At 48.9% G+C, this 20,318-nt stretch overlaps 1 protein-coding gene across 5 annotated transcripts in view; it reads left to right on the forward strand.

Annotated features, from left to right (window-relative positions):
• Positions 1-20,318, forward strand: part of ADK (adenosine kinase) — a 118,156-nt gene that overhangs the window by 71,249 nt on the left and 26,589 nt on the right. For all 5 annotated transcript variants that reach the window (XM_075610318.1, XM_075610319.1, XM_075610322.1 and 2 more), the window contains one exon: positions 11,528-11,606. In XM_075610318.1, coding sequence (XP_075466433.1) covers positions 11,528-11,606 — 79 coding nt within the window. The remainder of the gene's footprint in view (positions 1-11,527; positions 11,607-20,318) is intronic.

The raw sequence follows: 20,318 nt of genomic DNA on the forward strand, positions 1-20,318 counted from the left end.
CATGTGGAGGGGGGGTGAGCAGCACGGGGCATGTGAGGGGGGGTGAGCAGCACGGGGCATGTGGAGGGGGGGTGAGCAGCACGGGGCATGTGGAGGGGGGGTGAGCAGCACGGGGCATGTGTGGGGTCCCTCCTACAAGGCTGGCGGGAGCGCCCCCCGCTGGCCTCCGCCTCGAGGTGAGGCGGTGCCGAGGAGCGTTGCAGGCGGCGCCGGGTAGGCTGGGCTTTGCTGTGAGGGGGGGTGGGAGAGGTGAGGCGGTGCCGAGGAGTGTGCGGCGAGGCCCGTGGGTATGCTGCCTCACCCGTCCGGCCGCTCCCACACCCGTCCGGCCGCTCCCACGTGGATGTGAGGCGGGAGGCAGCGTGTTGTGGCCGCTCCCCCGCTGTGTCCCGGGCACTCGCTCCACTCCCCCGCTGACTGTAGCGGCGCCGGGGTGTGAGCTTGGGGGGGGGAGGATGAGCTTGGGGGTGGGGTGAGGTGTGTGTGTGTGTGTGTGTGTCACTGTGTGTGTGTGTGTGTGTGTGTGTGTGTGTCCTTTGGCCCGTCACTCCGCCTCAGGCCAATGAGAGGTGTGCGGGGGCGGCCCAAGGGACCAATGAGATTTCCCCTAGGGACACCGGACATCCAGGCAGGCATACAGTGCTTTCACTAATATAGTATAAGATATATATTCACTGCGCTTCTCCGTGTAAGGAGCATGCTTCTGGCGAAAAATATATCATATTTATTTTACTTTACAAAAGAGACAATGCAATATAGGGAATTATAATACAAAAAGTGCAACAAACATAATCCAACAATAGGAAAGGAAATTCCTGCCCTAGAAAGCTTACAATCTAAGTGGTATGTTGGAAGTATTGGAGACAGTAGGTGAGAGAGTAAGTGCAGTAGATGGCAATGCTTGGCCACGGTGGTTAAGTGCGACTGGGTGTGGGACAGTAGCCAGGAGTCCAGGCTATATAAATGCTTCATTTAATATGTATTGTATTATTGTCTCTTGTAAAGCACCGTGTACATTGGTGGCTGTATATAAATACAAATATACAAGGCAAAGCTTTATTGTAAAGCTGGGTTTTCGGGTGGGACTTGAAGATGCGGTGAGAAGAAGCTTGGTAGTGGGTAAGGAACAGCCATAGGTGAGGAGCAGAGAGGTTTCAGGCAGGATATGGGACAGAGAAAACGACCTTGAGGAGGTGAGTAGGTACATAATGAGATGAAAGCAGACAGGGGCAGATAAAGGATGGGAGGGAGAACTTTGTAGGTAAAAGTAATTCATTGGAAGCCAATAAAGTGTTTTCAGGAGAGCTTTAGGTACCCTCAGTGTGAGTGCTATGACGGGACTGTGCTCGGTGCTGTACGTTTGTTGAACATCTTACAATCTAGTAATCGGCAGTATCCACGGCACAGGGAAACAAAGCAGGTTCCCAAAGGTCACATGGATGTAACAGCTGCTCTTTCTTTATTTGCTGCTCCCTCTTCTAGGGCAGTTCCTTTAAGCGCTCCGCCAGCAGAATGATGCTGAGCATCTTATCCTTCCAGCCTCTCTCCAGATCACAACATACCCCCAGCAGCAGCTCTTGTTAGGCGTGGCATGTACATTTTGTATGGGACCTCTGTTCTGTTTTAGGGTTCATTTTATTGGCATTTGGGAGAGTTCAAGACAATCAATCATAGGCAATTACATCAGTCGTTGTAATTAAAATGGACAAAATGTGGTTGCTTTTTTCAGCCCCCACTCTTTGGTTCAGACAAACTTTATTTGGGCAATACATTCATTTTCAGACTGGGGCGCCAAATCTGAATTATAGATGCAGAATACATCTGTAGAATATGCGTGCATAACGCACACCTGTTTATGTAAGGAAAGATTCTCAGTGTAGCATTTAAAGATGTTCCTGACTTAAAGATAACGTATTTACAATAGATATAAGGTATTTAATGTTCTGTGGCAACAGAATAATTCTGTCCGTTTAATCTTTCTGGGTGAGGATTCCCTTGCCTATTTTCGGATTTTGTTTGATGCACTTACTGTATTATAAGTCGCCGTGTTCTTTAGTCTGCTCGTAATGTGCTGCAATATAACTGAAAATATACATACATGATATCGTTTTTACAGCTTCAGTCCGAACACCATCTTATCACATGTAGGGTGAATGGTGCTTATCCCATGTTTCCCTGTGATCCACCCTAATAATTAGCAGCAGAATCTGTCTCCACTGAAAGGCGTTTGGTTCTCAATGTTTAGGGGCATCCATGCACAAGCAATGCTCTAAGGGTCCCCCAAATAGTTTTGATGTAGGATTCCCTGATAGTCCGTCGCTGTATTGTAGCTGGACGCCGTTAGTTTGAAGGATACACATTTGTGTCACAGTCCCTGGACAATGCTGAATTTCGGGCGTCTATGTATCAATGCAACGGAAGAAATAAATATGCATTAAAAGACCAGTGCCCAGTGACTTATCTGCTTCTCACCACACTGTTGGCAGCTGCTGTGAAGTGTTCACACTGATCCTTTGTGCCTGAGTTTCTCAAAGTCATTGGTGTGAATTATTAGCTCAGGGTTTGGATGCTAAAACTACAGGCTGCTGCAGTATAGCTGAGTCCCAAGTCTGGGTGACTGAATACAAGCTAAGCGCCATCGTTTTGGCATCCTTACTATTCGCAATCATGAAACGGGTGTTCCTGTAGAGCGGGCGGTTTTCCACTTTTGGATGTGTTTGCCTTCTGAACATTTAACAAATCCCTTTCATATGCTCTCCCCTCATTAAGATCAGTGGCGGTTTCACTCGTTTGCGTGCAAATTCAATTTATTGCTTGCAGGGCTGGATTAAGGGGCGGGCCGGCCTGGCACTTACCCGAGGCACTGCGTGCCCTGATCCGGCGCCATCTTTCAATGTCTGAGCCATTCGCAGCCTCATCAGTGTCGAAAGACCTTTAAAGATGGCGCATCGTAGCGGTGGTGCGGCTGGAACTCGCAGCAGCAAGGGACATTGACGGGGACGCTCAACCATGCGGGACATTGACAGAGCGACGGCATGGGGCAGGACGCACAGAACCAGTCCCGTGCCGCCGCTCCATCAGTGTCCCAAGTGGCTGCACACTGTAGAACAACAAAAATGGCTCATCAGCTGGTGCTCCAACCCACAAGGGCATCCTAGGGGCCCAAAACATCAGCAACGAAGATGAAAGTAAGATGGGCACACCACAGACTTGCTAATCATTCATTTATTGTGCCAAGAACTCCAACGTTTTCGGCTTTGTAGAACAGCCGTTATCAAGGTGAGGGCAACCTGCGCTGGACGCAGACATTTAAAGATGGCGCTGGGGTCTGAGCGCACGTGTAAAAAAACGTAATGTTGCATTTACCTTTTTGCCGCCTCTTTCAGCTTCTCAATGTCATGTGGCGACGCGTTTCCATGACAACGGGACATAATGGGTTGTCATGGCAACGCGTCACGAATGATGCCGCAGGAGGAGGGGCGATACATTTTTAGCCTGCCTGGGGCGCGGTACAGTCTCGGTCCGGACTGCATGTTAAGCTTCATTGGGAAGAGAGATTCTCCAGCAGAAGGAAGCGGATCCTCTGCATATTAAATAGGGGAGTAAAAGTTTGGGATGTTCATGGAAAGACAAAATCCGCAAAATGTGTTCTCAGATTACCTTTACCTTTAGTGACACGTCAGCAGTTTGGTCTGCAATGGAAAGAAAGGTGTGTGTGTGTGTATTCAAATAAACATAACACTTGTTGATACATTCTCATATCTCTGTACTCTTTGACAAAGCACGGTGTACCATGCGAAACGCGTCAGAGTGGCTCGTTTGGCTGTCGTATGTCAATAAAGCCTTTGCACTTATAAGTGATTTTGTCCCCGTCTGACTCCTTCCCGCTTTGCAGTTGCACCAATTTGACTATGTTCGGACAATGTATAATATATAAACTTTTTTTGTAACCTTGTTTCCATTGGTGTTTCCGTCCAAGCCTTTGTTATTCCCACCAGTCCCTCTGTCTTGGTGTCCTTATTGATGCATTTAAGGTGGCGTGTTCCACTTGCAGTTTGAGTGCTGGCATCTCATCAATGGTGGCGCGGGCATGTCTAACCGTATGTCAGCCCCTCTGCTTTATGTTACATGATGGTGGAATACAAACCCGGAGCATGCAGGAATTAGTGAGCTTTAAAGAAGCATCGGTTTCGTGGCCCTAAAGCAATTAATTTTCTGTCTCTCTTCCCTCCTCTCCTCCAGACATTTATTTTAAAGTGTGGGGTGAGGCCTAACTTCATGCAGCGTTTAAGGTGCATAATTACTATTAATATTCCAGTCCAACACATAAGTGTGTATGATCTATTATGGACCAATGTGTTCTGATCACGTATAGATGTAAAACTTGGGCCCTATACTCGAACATAGTTCAGAATGCGTCAGATAGTTTCAGGACGTACGGAGAGATGTACGCGTCACTGAAGAGGCAGGGAAAAGAATGAATGGGAGCGAAATCGGACTAGTCTGTGACATCACAAGGGGGAAGAAATTAAATGGCGGTCGACCGTGCATATCTCAAGAAGAAATACCCATAGATGGAAAAGGATTGTAGCAGCCTGGATCCTAAGAGATCTCAAGAGACCGGAACAACCACAGACCTGTTTGAACCTTAATGGGTCTCCTATATGAGTGAGGCGAGTGATTCTTAGAGACAAGTATGTAAGCGGATAGAAACGATGTATAAATGATTCTAAAAAGCTGGCCAAATCAATATCCATATTGATCCCCTGGGGTCAGAGAGTATCCAGTTGGTGTATGTAAATGTCTTGTGTTTCCTTAGATTCAGGATTTTATCGGGGTGGAGACGGGTCGTTTCTACCCGCTTATCTTCTCCGGTCTCTGTAGGGATCACCAGCCCGACTCCTGCATCTGTATGTGAAGATTTAATCAGTGGGTTAATAGCACACTTTTATAGTATGATATAACATGGGATATAATCGTCTGAGTGGTACGAGAATTGTATTATGTCTTGTAAATATAATTATGGTTAAAAAGATACGTTATTTCTCTACCCTTGCTGCTCTTCCATTTTTTGCTGTATTCACTTACTATGTACACACACACACACGCGCGCTAAATTCCTCCTATCTGTTAAACAGCTGGGGAAAGCTATCTCTTTATGACACACTGTTGCAGTGACGGCTACATCTCCAGTGTGATGATAATTTGCTATTTGTCACACTGCCACAAGCCTCGAGTGTGTCAGTCATCAGGATCCAGTCCGCTTCTCTCCTTCCCCCTTCGTGTGTCTAGTTAAACAGAGAATTTGTGAATTCAGGTTGAGCTGTCACTCCAAGGAACATCGGTAGAATACCTTCAAGCTAAGGAGGAAGGAAAAAGATCTCATTTATACAGCACTTTCCAATCCTAAACCATTTCACACTTGTATTACTTGTATGACATGTGTTCCTGCAGCCGCCTCTGGGGTGGAATGCGTTTCTAGCTCTCTGCTCTCCGTGGGAGCCCCTCAAAGGGATATTTATTATGCAAGTGTGTGAATAAGGCACACGTAATAAACGGGACATATAGATGTAGCCAAGTTTGCTGACCAGTTGGCGCGTTAAGTGGGATATTCTTCGTTATCACTGCCGGTGAATCCTATAGAAAATCTGAGCTATTCTGCACTATGAGCGTTGCAATAACCTTCGCTGCCACTATGTGTAACTCCAAGCTTGCGTGTGAGGCGGAGTCCCCGGTGTTCACGGCGGCGTGTGGCCCTCACACCACAGCACAGCCCTCTATGGGGCAGGCCCCAGTGGCCGCGTCTGTGGGCGCGCAAAGCGCTTTGACGCTTTGTGGCAACGCTTCGCTAATGGCAGGGCAGATATGCCCCGTCACGGCTGCGCCCCCCCATCATGCCCCTGCGCTCGCTCCCCTTCAGACCGCCGATCGCGGCTGTAGTCTCTGCACGCGCCGCCGTGCGCGCGTGCAGCATGGAGGACTGGGGCTGCTGCCTAAGCGATCCCTGCACTCTAATGGGGAGGCGTGGCCGTTACATCACCAGGCTGGTTTACCCTCGTTGGCTGAATCGCTCACGTGACGCGGCTGTCACGCGGGAAAAAAACGAAATTATTGGCCGGCTCAAAATTCTGCCTCGCGGTCGCTCTTCTTCACTCGCGCGCACTATGGCCTGCCCGATAGAGTAACTGTATTTTGTTTGCGTCGCGCGCACTATAATCGCAGCCTATGGGGCTGAGGTTGGAATTGAACTCCGGGTTTATATTAAGAATGTTTTGACCCCTACACCACACACTGCTCCGTTGATGGATCCAGGAACCCCTCCCCTCAGTATTTGAGATGTAGTTTTAGTTGCTCCACCCCTATCCCCCCCATCTTACCCCCTGCTCCCTTGAGGAAAAGCAAAATGGCTGCTAATAGGAAGCCACAACATCACTGGGGAGATGACGTTTGCGGCTTCCTATTGGACAACTGTTTAAATGTCCAGGACATAACGCCGGCAACTAAAATGGGACGTACCATGGGAATCAGGGGGAGGGGGCAGTGTCGCTCACAAGGACCTCGGTTTAAATTTGTGTTAAAAAATAAATAAAAAATCAATGTTGAAATTCAGCAGAAATTGCTGCCTTGGATTTATGCAAAATATTGAACATCCCCATCTAGATTAAAATCCAAACGTGAAGACTCGGTGCTATCTTCATTCCATGTGCAAGACATCATCAGAAACGTACAATCTGAGCATGAATTACATTTTATTAACATTACATTCAATTGGCTGTTACATTCTCCCCCCCCCCCCCCCCCCCCCCACTCTCCATATTGTTTCAATATGTTTAAGTGCAAACACATGTCGAGGAAAAAATAGTATTTTGGCTTTTATCAAAGTGACATTTAGATGCTCTTTCCTTTCAGCCCCGCTAACATTTTGTGGTAAAAGTTTTCAAAGCTATGAATCTTGAAATTTACTGAGGCATGTTTCGTTCTGGTATATATTAGCATTTTGGAACTCAATTAAGAGCCAGATTTGCCCCAGAGCAGCAGACCACTTCCTTACTAGATTTTTTAATTTCTTGCACGGGGTTAGAATTTAAGGAGGTAGTCCCACAAAAAATAAGCGTTTTTGAACAACCCATCAATGTGATTTTGGCTTCCTTAGCCAAATCAGCCTTCTCTTACTTGATTCTTGTGATAAGTGAATGTTTGTGTTTTTTATTTGCATCCCAATTAATTCCAAGCCTATTGGGTAATTTGTGTGTCTCTTGTATCTCCATCCTGTCTTCTGCTGAGAAAAATGGGAAGTCTGGAAGTTGGTTCTATCTATACATTTCCCAGTGTGCACATTGTAACACTTCGTGAGATTACATGTTAAAAAGTATATACGGTTTGCTCGACCAATTCTGTCTTTTTTTTTCTTCATCTTTATGATGGCAAAATGGCGTGGTAAAGTAAAATAAAAACCAACGTCGGTTCTCTTTGCCCTAAGTAAATATACATTTCTTTTTCAACATGCTTCATCAGATGTCTCCTTGTCGCTGTCTGTGGGGTTAATGTCTTATTGATGTTATTGAATGTTTTTACGCACAGCTTTCATTTCTCACATGACATCCCTGGGATCTATCTAAGGTCCGAGGAAGACTGCTGTTTCTCATTCACTCGCTGCATCAAGTCCTGAGCATGCCGCATGGCTGAGAGAATGCAATCTCTATTTATTCACTATGTACTGCCCTGTTTACTATATCCTCACCCTAGGAAATGGCCACAGCATTCACAGGCTATGCCCCTCCCTCCCCCCCCCTCGTCCAGGTATATAACAAGGTATATAAAGCACTCTGTAATTATACAACGTACACCGTCTTATTTGTTCCTAGCAGCAGACCCAGCAATATCCTGCATGTTGGTTTTTTTTTTTTTAAATCAGTTTTGTACTATGAGAAAAAACTTGTAGCATTTTTTTGTTAAATCAACTCTGAATGACATTTTAAATGTATTATAATGTAACCAGCATTTTTTGTTTCTATAGCAACCATTTACAACGTCACATCCCCTTCCTCTTCTGAGACAGGCTCTGACACACCCATTTTTGAGCCCGGCCCTCTCGCTAGCAGTGCACCAAATGCAGTACAGCCATTTACCCCCGAGCCGAATCTTCGCCGGTCGATCACAGGAGAACAGATCGATCGGCAACTTAGCTAATTACTTATTGTGTTGATATATATTAAAGGGGGGAAATTTAAAAAAAAAAAAACATGGCAGCTGTAAGACGGCTCCATGGCCAGGCTGCCATGCTCCGGCTGCCATGCTCTGTTTGTGTCTTTCCCCCCAACCATTATGGATTTTAACTCGCAATGATCACCTACAGTTTGAGGTGATATATATGGTGCTCAGAAGCTGCCATTATTAGCAGGGGACAATATACAGTTTTTATCCCTTGGTTGAAGATTACTTTACATGGTCAATAATTACTCCGGTATTTCCTGAATGTGGAAAGCACTTCCTAAGTTTTACTCTTGGGCACAGTGGGCAGCAGGGGGTGGGTCGCAGTGTTATACTTCCTTCCATGTAGTAACGCGAGAGGGAGAAGGGGGTATGCTACCTTTTACTGGACCAACACGTAGTTGATACATTACAAGCTTTCCAACCTCTCAGGGTCCTGCATCGGGTGTGTCTCTGCCTGTGGGGAGTGGTGGGGTGCGCAGCCAAGACAGGGCATATCTGCCCTTCCATTGGCTGCCCGCCGACCACGTTATCGCGATGCGGCACGGAAAGACAAAATTCTTGACTTCCCTGCCAGCGGGTGTGTGTGTGTGGATGTGTGTGTGTGTGGATGTGTGTGTGTGTGTGTGTGGATGTGTGTGTGTGGATGTGTGTGTGTGGATGTGTGTGTGTGGATGTGTGTGTGTGGATGTGTGTGTGTGTGTGTGTGTGGATGTGTATGTGTGTGTGTGTGTGTGTGTGTGGATGTGTGTGTGTGTGTGTGTGTGGATGTGTGTGTGTGAGTGGATGTGTGTGTGTGTGTGTGTGTGTGTGTGTGTGTGTGTGTGTGTGTGTGTATGATGTGTGTGTATGATGTGTGTGTGTGTGAGCTCGTGCTCACACACACATCTACTGGGGCCTGCCCGATAGAGGGCTGTACCTGGTGTGTGTCGCGCATCACGCCGTGGCCACGGGCGACCTAGCCTTGGGCATAGTGGGAGTTTCATTTTGGAAACTCAGAATGAATAAATATCTAATATAGCCTGTTTATAATAATAATTGCATCCTAGAATAATGCAGGTACAGGGAAGGGGTTAACATGACATGGTAGCATGGATTCCCATTAGCGGTGTTTAAAGCCCGCCATAATCCCGGGGCTTGTGGAAACAGAACCCTGATTTTGCGGAGGAATGCCAGAGGTGAGGTTGCTATGGAAATGACAGCATGTTTTCTATACATCAAATGATAACGCAGTTCACATGGCACGCTGACTTGATCTGCATCTCTCGCTGGTTCGTCATATGTTGTCGCTGAATCGGGCTGGGCGGATCGCCCCCTCCCATGCACACATCCCATGCACCAGCCTTGCATGGACACCAGAATGCCCCCCCTCCCCTCCCATGCGCACATCCCATGCACCAGCCTTGCATGGGCACCAGAATGCCCCCCTCTCATGCACACATCCCATGCACCAGCGTTGCATGGACACCAGAATGTCCCCCTCCCCTCCCATGCACACATCCCATGCACCAGCCTTGCATGGGCACCAGAATGCCCCCCCCTCCCATATGCACATCCCATGCACCAGCCTGCAGGGGCACCAGAATGCCCCCCCCCATATGCACATCCCATGCACCAGCCTTGCATGGACACCAGAATGTTCACCCCCTCTCATGCGCACATCCCATGCACCAGCCTTGCATGGACACCAGAATGCCCCCCCCTCCCATATGCACATCCCATGCACCAGCCTGCAGGGGCACCAGAATGCCCCCCCTCCCATATGCACATCCCATGCACCAGCCTTGCATGGACACCAGAATGTGTCCCCCCCCCCCCCCCCATATGCACATCTCATGCACCAGCCTTGCATGGACACCAGAATCTTCACCCCCTCTCATGCACACATCCCATGCACCAGCCTTGCATGGACACCAGAATGCCCCCCCCCCTCCCATATGCACATCCCATGCACCAGCCTTGCATGGACACCAGAATCTTCACCCCCTCTCATGCACACATCCCATGCACCAGCCTTGCATGGACACCAGAATGCCCCCCCCCCTCCCATGCGCACATCCCATGCACCAGCCTTGCATGGGCACCAGAATACCTCCCCCCCCCTCCCATGTGCACATCCCATGCACCAGCTTTGCATGGACACCAGAATGTTCACCATTGCGCATCTTCACATTCATAGGGCTTCCAGCCTCCATCACACATCACCACACTTCCCCTCTTCATATTTTAAGGACTTAATTTAAACCAACCTCCAAGGAATCGGCTACCTATTCTGGCAACACTTACCACTTGTAGCACTCTGTCATCGAATGCCCATACGCCCTCACTGCCATTTCTAATACAGTTATTAGATTGTAAGGCATGAGCTATAGTCCTCAAGATGCCCCAACAGGCCAGGGTTTCAGGTTATCTCTGCTTCAGCACAGGTGGTTCAATCTGTGGCTCAGTTGAAGATTTTACTGTTGGGCTGAGTTATTTGTGTACGGTTAAAGCTTTAAAAAAAACAGATTTTTGGTGGCGGAGCCAGTTGAAATATTCCCGAGGACTGAAGCACATCCCAAATATGTTACGTGTCACACAGTTTTATACCTCAACGCTTCTGCTTTTATACCTCAACACACTGCGGTGTTCAGCTCAGGAAAGGGCCCAAATTCAAACCCGGCGGTGGCATTCTCCCCAGCTATAAGAGTACCGAGTACAGCACAGGCTTCTGTATTCTCTTATGCGACCAGATATTTTGTTAGAGCCATTTGTGAAGTGCTAGGAACCTCTCTCCTGGTTTTCCCAACCTTTTCCTGCTGTTATTGGGCAATTCTACAAATAATTCTATGTACACATGTACATTTACACACAACTGTCTGTCTGTGTGTGTGTGTGTGTGTGTGTATATTTACACACTGTGATATGTTCTTGTCTTCAAACGCTGCCTCCAAGAGCAGAGCAGCTGTGTGAAACCGTACTGCGCAAACGGCAAAAGAATGAAAGGTGCCATAGAAACGCACGCTGGTATTGTTCTTTTTAATCATGGTGTGGTTTTATGTTTAATAAGCCGTCTGCGGGTACAGAATTCTGTTCTCGCTCAGGCACTTGTCTCTCTGCCAGCATGGTTTATGTGTAGGTCAGGCCTCGTCTCCTCTCTCTACGCGCCCCTTCCCTGGGCTTTCTCAGCTCGCACCTTGTAAAGAGGCTAATGAGCCCCGCGTATCCTGCAATCCAGCACCCCAGCCCCAGGCCTCTCTGGTTTGCATTCTGGCTCTGAATGACTCTCTCACAGGACCTCCCTTCCAACCGACCCCTCTCTTGTGCTTTCTTACAGGTTTGAAGAGCTGGTGAAAAAATTCACCGTTGAATATCACGCCGGTGGCTCCACGCAAAACTCTATTAAAGTGGCGCAGGTTAGTTTGTAGCTATGTCATGTGACTATTGCGTTCTCACTTAGTACGTGGGATCAGTAACGAGGCACTTTGTCCTTTTCTCTGAGTATTTTCAAGCAGCGTTTCAGGTTTAATCCACTGTGGAAGTATCCTCCATAATGAATCAAAAGGTCTGAGTTTCCATCCTTAATACTGGAACATTATCAATCAGAACGGCTGTGGTGCACAATTACGTCTCCTGGAACCGCACAAACGGGTGTTATATACCCCCGGAAAGGACAGAAGCCCAGAGGGATTATTAATCAGTCGGCCTCTCTGCTGCCGGTGTCATATATAACTTCCTAACATCAAAATGCTGACTCCGAATGAGAGGGTTCAGGTAGAAATATTATTGTCTTGCTTTAGAGTTATTTTGAGTGAATCAATGGATGTCCCACTCGCGCCCCCCTTACATTTAGTTCCAGTGCCAATATCTATGTAACTTGATCACTGTTCGTAAATCAGAGCGGCCACAGCTCCGCGAGGCCCCAGAGCGCTGACAGTACGTTTTTAGGTTCTGGCATTCCGATCCGTTTAATTCACGTCTCTCTCTCCAGTTACGTTCCTGCTGGAATGTCATACACCACCTCCTCCCCTCCCCTCCACGCCACTTCATCACTCACACACCCGCTCTCCTAGAAAGAGTTTCTACTTGGGAACGCTGCCATCCTGTATACCAGGGACGGCCAACTCCAGTCCTCCGGAGCCAGCAACAGGTCAGGTTTTTAGGATATCCCTGCTTCAGCACAGGACTGAGCCACCTGTGCTGAAGCAGGGATATCCTGAAAACCTGACCTGTTGGTGGCCCTTTAGGACTGGAGATGGCGTCCCTAATTTAGGGCACTAAAAGAGAGGCAGCAGTGTATTGAGATTTATTCCTAGACCCCATTTGGCTCCACACCTTTCCCCCCCCCTCCCCTTTCCCCTCCCCCTTTCCCAGGTCTCTCCACGTGCGGTTTTTACACTGAATCAATGTGGGTAGGAGTTAGGTTTGTGCTGTTCCAATGTGAAGCAGAAGCCGAGGGACTAGGGATCGATGTCGCTGCACTGATACTTCCAGGGTTGTAAATGCCCCGAACAATCGCAAAACGCCTGCTCCATGTCAGATCAAATAATGACATTTCCGCACCCTCCTACACAGAAAAAGGTGTATTATACACAAAAAAACTCAACATTTTAGCCCCCAGAGGGTTTTTGGGGGATTAACAAGAAACGCAGGAAGTGATGATAGCGTTATTAGGTGGAATAGTAACAGAGACCCTCAGGTTCTGGCATTATTCTCCCTACACGCACAACTCCTACTGCACACGTATGTATAGCGGGGTCGGAATAGTAACAGACGCTCGGGGTTCTGGCATTATTCTCCCTACACGCACAACTCCTACTGCACACGTATGTATAGCGGTGTCGGAATAGTAACAGACGCTCGGGGTTCTGGCATTATTCTCCCTACACGCACAACTCCTACTGCACACGTATGTATAGCGGGGTCGGAATAGTAACAGACGCTCGAGGTTCTGGCATTATTCTCCCTACACGCACAACTCCTACTGCACACGTATGTATAGCGGTGTCGGAATAGTAACAGACGCTCGGGGTTCTGGCATTATTCTCCCTACACGCACAACTCCTACTGCACACGTATGTATAGCGGGGTCGGAATAGTAACAGACGCTCGAGGTTCTGGCATTATTCTCCCTACACGCACAACTCCTACTGCACACGTATGTATAGCGGGGTCGGAATAGTAACAGACGCTCGGGGTTCTGGCATTATTCTCCCTACACGCACAACTCCTACTGCACACGTATGTATAGCGGTGTCGGAATAGTAACAGACGCTCGGGGTTCTGGCATTATTCTCCCTACACGCACAACTCCTACTGCACACGTATGTATAGCGGTGTCCATAAAGCCACACACCATTAAGAGAGCTCACCCAAAAATAAACGGATGTGCTCATAGTTACTAATAACTCGCCTTTGAACAGAATCATTTAACACGGGACGACTAACTCCCCATCCTCCAGTGCAACCGATAGGCCAGGTATTAAGGATATCCCTGCTTCAGCACAGGTAATGCAGTTGAAGATAAAAACAGAAAAAACACAGCGCACAACGCTCATAGTGTATTAAAAATTATATTAACATAAACAATAAATAAGGTGCGTATCGTGCGTACATCAAGGTGATGTTAAACAAGCAATTTCGGGATAATGTTACCCAAACACCACGTGGATGCCGGATCAGATGTCCTCACATGGATATGGACGCTGGTGCCTCGGACACAGGCCCCTGCTTAGGTAAGTATGGAGTCTCTGAAAGTTCTTCCATAAACGTGTGCAGCTCTCCCATAGAATGCTGCTTCAAAGCGGAGCTCCACGCCAGCTGAAATCCTCTCTCTCCCCTCCGTTCAGACCCTTCCGGGTTGGTGACGTCACCGCGGGGTTCTCACCGATATTGGCGCCGATTTCACTGGGTCAGCTCGCCGTAATAGGACAGTACAGTTGAAGGCAATACTGTTAGTAGCTTTTCCAACGCGTTTCGAAACCCGTGGATTTCTTCATCAAGGATATTCCCTGAATTCCACCTCAATATTTATCACCTCACATATAACATTAGTTGCGCACTTTTCCTTTTCCACTCACTCCAATGCAGTTGAAGACTGAGCCACCTGTGCTGAAGCAGGAATATCCTTAAAACCTGGCTTCTTGTTGGCCCTTGAGGACTTGCATTGGCCACCCCTGATATACTGTAACATATATAGTGCCATGCTGTTCCTTCGCCCCACGTAGTGTCTCGGGCTAAGGGTCTCCATTGCAATACATGTCTGAAGCCGTGCACGCATGCTCTGCTTCTCTATTCTGTGTATATCTTGTGTGCCATGCACTTGATCGCTGTAACACGGGTTACTTATCATTACAGACGTCTTTATAACGCCTGTAACAGACGTACACATTTTACATTCAGGCTGCAAAGTCCTTGGAACCCTTTGTGCGGTCAGAGTGACCATCGGATCAATGCAGGGCATTGCACGTTTAACCCATTGCATGCACGTGCTTAATATAAGCTACATACCGCCGTTCATGAAATCCTGCTGTGATTGGTTAACATTACGGACATTAACCCCCCAGGAATTCCCAGAATTTAGGGCTGAACTTCTGGGGGCATTGGTTGAGCTAGTTGGGGGGGGTGGGGGGGTGAAGGATTTGGGTCGGCCTTTGCTTAAGCGTGGGGTATGGGAAGAGGTGGAGGGCCTCTGCATGGGGTGAAACACAAAATACAGTAATACAATGTAACCGGACATTACCTGCCTAATAATGCCAGGGTGAGTCAACTCGCCCCAATAATGACCAGTTAATGTCCTATTCTTCTGGAATTATTACTTAATTGTCGTGGATTGTGTTTTTTGTAAGAAGCACAGGACAGGCAGAGCTCACGCCAACTCAAAACTCCCAACTATTGGCGTCCAACCGGTTGTGTCACACTTGCACGTCCCTTTTTTCCCCACGAGTAGCGCTTTATATAAATCGCGCACGGCCAGTCCCTCGCTGTAGCCCTATTAGTGTTTTCTGGTTTGGAATTAAATAATGAGATGTGGCCGGTCTTTGTTTTTATGGGGGGATTATCGCAAACCTTGGGGTTTTTTGTATGTTTTTTCGCTCTCTTAACCACCCAGGCAGTGCAGTCAGACATAAAGCCGGATCATCTTGTTACAATGTGTCAGACTGAGAAAGGGATCTGAAATCCATTGTAGTTGAGGTTGTGACATTTCTGGTAGTTTCCAAATATCACCTATTTTATTAAATAGCACTGCAAAAAAATTACTCATATCAAAACCAAGCTCCTAATACAGAAACTGCTAGCTCAGGAGTGGCTAACTCCAGTTCTCAAGGGCACCAACAGGTCAGGTTTTCTGGATATCCTGGCTTCAGCACAGGTGGCTCAATCAGTGGCTCAGTCGAAGACTGAGCTACCTATGTATGTATGTCTTTATTTATATAGCGCCATTAGTGTACGTAGCGCTAGTAATACATGTGACAATCATATAAATAACAAATAATACAAATAACAGGTTATGGAAATAAGCGCTTCAGACATAAAAGTAACATTTAGGAAGAGGAATCCCTGATCCGAGGAGCTTTTACAGTCTAATTGGTAGGTAGGAAGAACGTACAGAGACAGTAGGAGGGAATTCTGGTAAGTGCTTCTGCAGGGGGCCAAGCTTTATGTATCACTAGCTGATATACCCGGCGTTGCCCGGGCGTGGAAGGGCAGGGGCATGGAGTGGAAGGGCGGGGGGGGGGGGCAAGAGGCGTCAAAGGGCAGGGGGGCAAAGGGCAGGGAGGGGCGGGGGGGTCAAAGGGCAGGGAGGGGCGGGGGTCAAAGGGCAGGGAGGGGCGGGGGGGCAAAGGGCAGGGAGGGTAGGGGGGGACAGGGAGGGTAGGGGGGGACAGGGAGGGTAGGGGGGGACAGGGAGGGTAGTGGGGGCAGGGAGGGGGTAAAGGGCAGGGGGAGTCAGGGACGCGTTTAATAACCCATTCCCCTGCGTTTACTGACCTTGCACACGGCCGCGCTCCTCTTCCTCCGGGTACCGGCCGCCCTCCTCCTCCACCTCGGGCTCCTCAGCGGAGAGGCTGAGACGCTCCGGTGAGGAGGTGCTGTGCCTTTCGCGGGGAGAGGCGGAGACAGCCGAAGGAGCGGCCTGTGTGAGGGGAGAGCCGCAGAGAGCGTGCTCTGTGTGTGTGGGTGGGGGGGGGGGATAAGCGGGGCGGGGGGGGAGAGGGGTGAGCGGGCGGGGGGGGATAGCGGGGGGGTGAGCGGGGGGGGGTGATTGAGTGGCCTATGGGTGGTGAGAGCCGTGGGGAGCGCTCTCGGGGATGGTCAAGCCGTGGGGAGCGCTCTCGGGGATGGTCAGCTGGGGGAGCGGCCTATGTGAGGGGAGAGCCGCAGAGAGCGTGGGGGAGGGGGGTGGGGTGTGTGTGTGCGTGTGTGTGTGTCTCTCCGTCTCTCCTTTGGCCCGTCACTCCGCCTCAGGCCAATGAGAGGTGTGCGGGGGCGGGCGGGCCAAGGGAGCAATCTCATTGGCTTGGCCCAAGGTCCAATGGGATTGCCGCGAGGGACACAGGGAGACACATACAGACACGGAAACATATGACGCTTTCAGAAATATATAGTAAGATGTGTATAGTATTATTAACAGTGCTACTCATGCTTCTTTAAGCAAGTGTGTCTTAAGGTGGGTCTTAAAAGCCTCCTGTGCTGAAGCAGAGCCTGATTGAGCCACCTGTGCTGAAGCAGGGATATCCTGAAAACCTGACCTGTTGGTGGCCTTTGAGGACTGGAGTTGGCCACTCTTGTTCTAGGTAAATTAATTTAAAGACAATTTGAAAACTTATAATGTCTTTTAATTCTCTTTATTCTGAACTCTTTTGGGGATACTTTGTGGATTCTGGTAATTGTACAGTATAGAAAAGGAATAATTATAGACCAGTCCACTTTACGTTGCTCACCTAACTTTAGAGAATATAGTTTCTTCCTGAAAGATATATCTCTCCAAGGACAGCTTAGCTGCATTTAGAAAGAAAAAAGTGTCAAAATGAGCAGCATCATTAACGTGCTGGCTTCCCATATGCCACATCCAAATATTAGTTCTGTATCGTATGGCAGTGAACAGTGTACATCAGAACCAAATAAAACCTGGCAGGCGTAATCCGTAGGAAACGCTGCTGGATGTGCTCGCCACGACATCTCGCTGCATCAACATTCCCGACCGTGCCTTCACGCTCGGCATGTTGTAAGGCCAGAGCACTCCCTTCTGCAATAATGTAAGATACGCGCATAGTTTTTCGGTGGAGAAAAGGATATGCAAAGGTGGGTGGGTGTGCAAACACGAATCGGCATGCTGCAGAGTGTGCAAACACGAATCGGCATGCTGCAGAGTGTGCAAACACGAATCGGCATGCTGCAGAGTGTGCAAACACGAATCGGCATGCTGCAGAGTGTGCAAACACGAATCGGCATGCTGCAGAGTGTGCAAACACGAATCGGCATGCTGCAGAGTGTGCAATCACGAATCGGCATGCTGCAGAGTGTGCAAACACGAATCGGCATGCTGCAGAGTGTGCAAACACGAATCGGCATGCTGCAGAGTGTGCAAACACGAATCGGCATGCTGCAGAGTGTGCAAACACGAATCGGCGTGCTGCAGAGTGTGCAAACACGAATCGGCGTGCTGCAGAGTGTGCAAACACGAATCGGCATGCTGCAGAGTGTCCAAACACGAATCGGCATGCTGCAGAGTGTGCAAACACGAATCGGCATGCTGCAGAGTGTGCAAACACGAATCGGCATGCTGCAGAGTGCGCAAACACGAATCGGCATGCTGCAGAGTGTGCAAACACGAATCGGCATGCTGCAGAGTGTGCAAACACGAATCGGCATGCTGCAGAGTGTGCAAACACGAATCGGCGTGCTGCAGAGTGTGCAAACACGAATCGGCGTGCTGCAGAGTGCGCAAACACGAATCGGCATGCTGCAGAGTGTGCAAACACGAATCGGCATGCTGCAGAGTGTGCAAACACGAATCGGCATGCTGCAGAGTGTGCAAACACGAATCGGCATGCTGCAGAGTGTGCAAACACGAATCGGCATGCTGCAGAGTGTGCAAACACGAATCGGCATGCTGCAGAGTGTGCAAACACGAATCGGCATGCTGCAGAGTGTGCAAACACGAATCGGCATGCTGCAGAGTGTCCAAACACGAATCGGCATGCTGCAGAGTGTGCAAACACGAATCGGCATGCTGCAGAGTGTGCAAACACGAATCGGCATGCTGCAGAGTGTGCAAACACGAATCGGCATGCTGCAGTGTGTGCAAACACGAATCGGCATGCTGCAGAGTGCGCAAACACGAATCGGCATGCTGCAGAGTGCGCAAACACGAATCGGCATGCTGCAGAGTGCGCAAACACGAATCGGCGTGCTGCAGAGTGCGCAAACACGAATCGGCGTGCTGCAGAGTGCGCAAACACGAATCGGCGTGCTGCAGAGTGCGCAAACACGAATCGGCGTGCTGCAGAGTGCGCAAACACGAATCGGCGTGCTGCAGAGTGCGCAAACACGAATCGGCGTGCTGCAGAGTGCGCAAACACGAATCGGCGTGCTGCAGAGTGCGCAAACACGAATCGGCGTGCTGCAGAGTGCGCAAACACGAATCGGCGTGCTGCAGAGTGCGCAAACACGAATCGGCGTGCTGCAGAGTGCGCAAACACGAATCGGCGTGCTGCAGAGTGCGCAAACACGAATCGGCGTGCTGCAGAGTGCGCAAACACGAATCGGCGTGCTGCAGAGTGCGCAAACACGAATCGGCGTGCTGCAGAGTGCGCAAACACGAATCGGCGTGCTGCAGAGTGCGCAAACACGAATCGGCGTGCTGCAGAGTGCGCAAACACGAATCGGCGTGCTGCAGAGTGCGCAAACACGAATCGGCGTGCTGCAGAGTGCGCAAACACGAATCGGCGTGCTGCAGAGTGCGCAAACACGAATCGGCGTGCTGCAGAGTGCGCAAACACGAATCGGCGTGCTGCAGAGTGCGCAAACACGAATCGGCGTGCTGCAGAGTGCGCAAACACGAATCGGCGTGCTGCAGAGTGCGCAAACACGAATCGGCGTGCTGCAGAGTGCGCAAACACGAATCGGCATGCTGCAGAGTGCGCAAACACGAATCGGCATGCTGCAGAGTGCGCAAACACGAATCGGCATGCTGCAGTATGAAAGCCTGGCTTTATAACTATTCACTTTCAGCCATGGAAAACTGCGTACTTTGAGAACAAGGCCCGTAATACCTTATCGGAGTCTCTCCACTTTACAGGTTTTCACCCAGTATCAGACTTCAGTATAAACTATAGCATTTTTTTCCGTGAGGAATAAAATTAGGCTAATACCCATCTTGCAGTGTTGGGTGGGAGAAGATTTTGGGGAGCATCTTTCTGTTGACATGAAGTGTGATCTATGGAAGCTTCCACCCAAACTGCTACAATATGTAGGTCTTCGGTTCAGAAATGTAGCAGCTGGTCACTGCTGGGTGACCACTGGGCAGACCAATCCTTTTCCTTTGCAGTGGAAGTGTTCAGCTGATCACTTGTACAGTATTGCTAAAGCATTGGTAGATCTAGAACCTGTGGGAACTTGACCGAGGGAAGAGCTATTATTGTATTTAGCAATGCAGAATTAAAAAAAAAAAAAAAACAATTTATTAAAGTAGTGCTGTTCAGTCAGGGTGCACTGTACAATGATAGTTTTAATGCCATTATGCTGCCACCTCAAGTGGAATCCTGATAACGAGTTTCCGGTGCTCTGGGGGTGCGTGACCATATCCTAACACTAAGGAAAGTGTTCCTTATCTTGTTGTTATAAGGTGGATACACTCGGGGGCACAGCGCAGGGCGTTATAATCCCATTGTTGGTGAAAGCTATAACCGGGCATAACAAGAAGGACTCCCAATAAGTAATGTGCGCACAATGAAAGTCATTCCCTCTTTCTAAAGAAGCCAGTTAATATTTTAGCTCTCTCCAACCCATTAAATGTTCCTCTGATTCTGAAGGGGTTAAGCGTTGTGTTTGTGATAAGTAAAACCGGTTTGTGGCACGTTAGGATTGTGTCCACGTGCCACGTTAGTTTGTGTCCACGTGCC

Source organism: Ascaphus truei, chromosome 8 (assembly GCF_040206685.1).
Source record: "Ascaphus truei isolate aAscTru1 chromosome 8, aAscTru1.hap1, whole genome shotgun sequence".
NCBI lineage: Eukaryota > Metazoa > Chordata > Amphibia > Anura > Ascaphidae > Ascaphus > Ascaphus truei.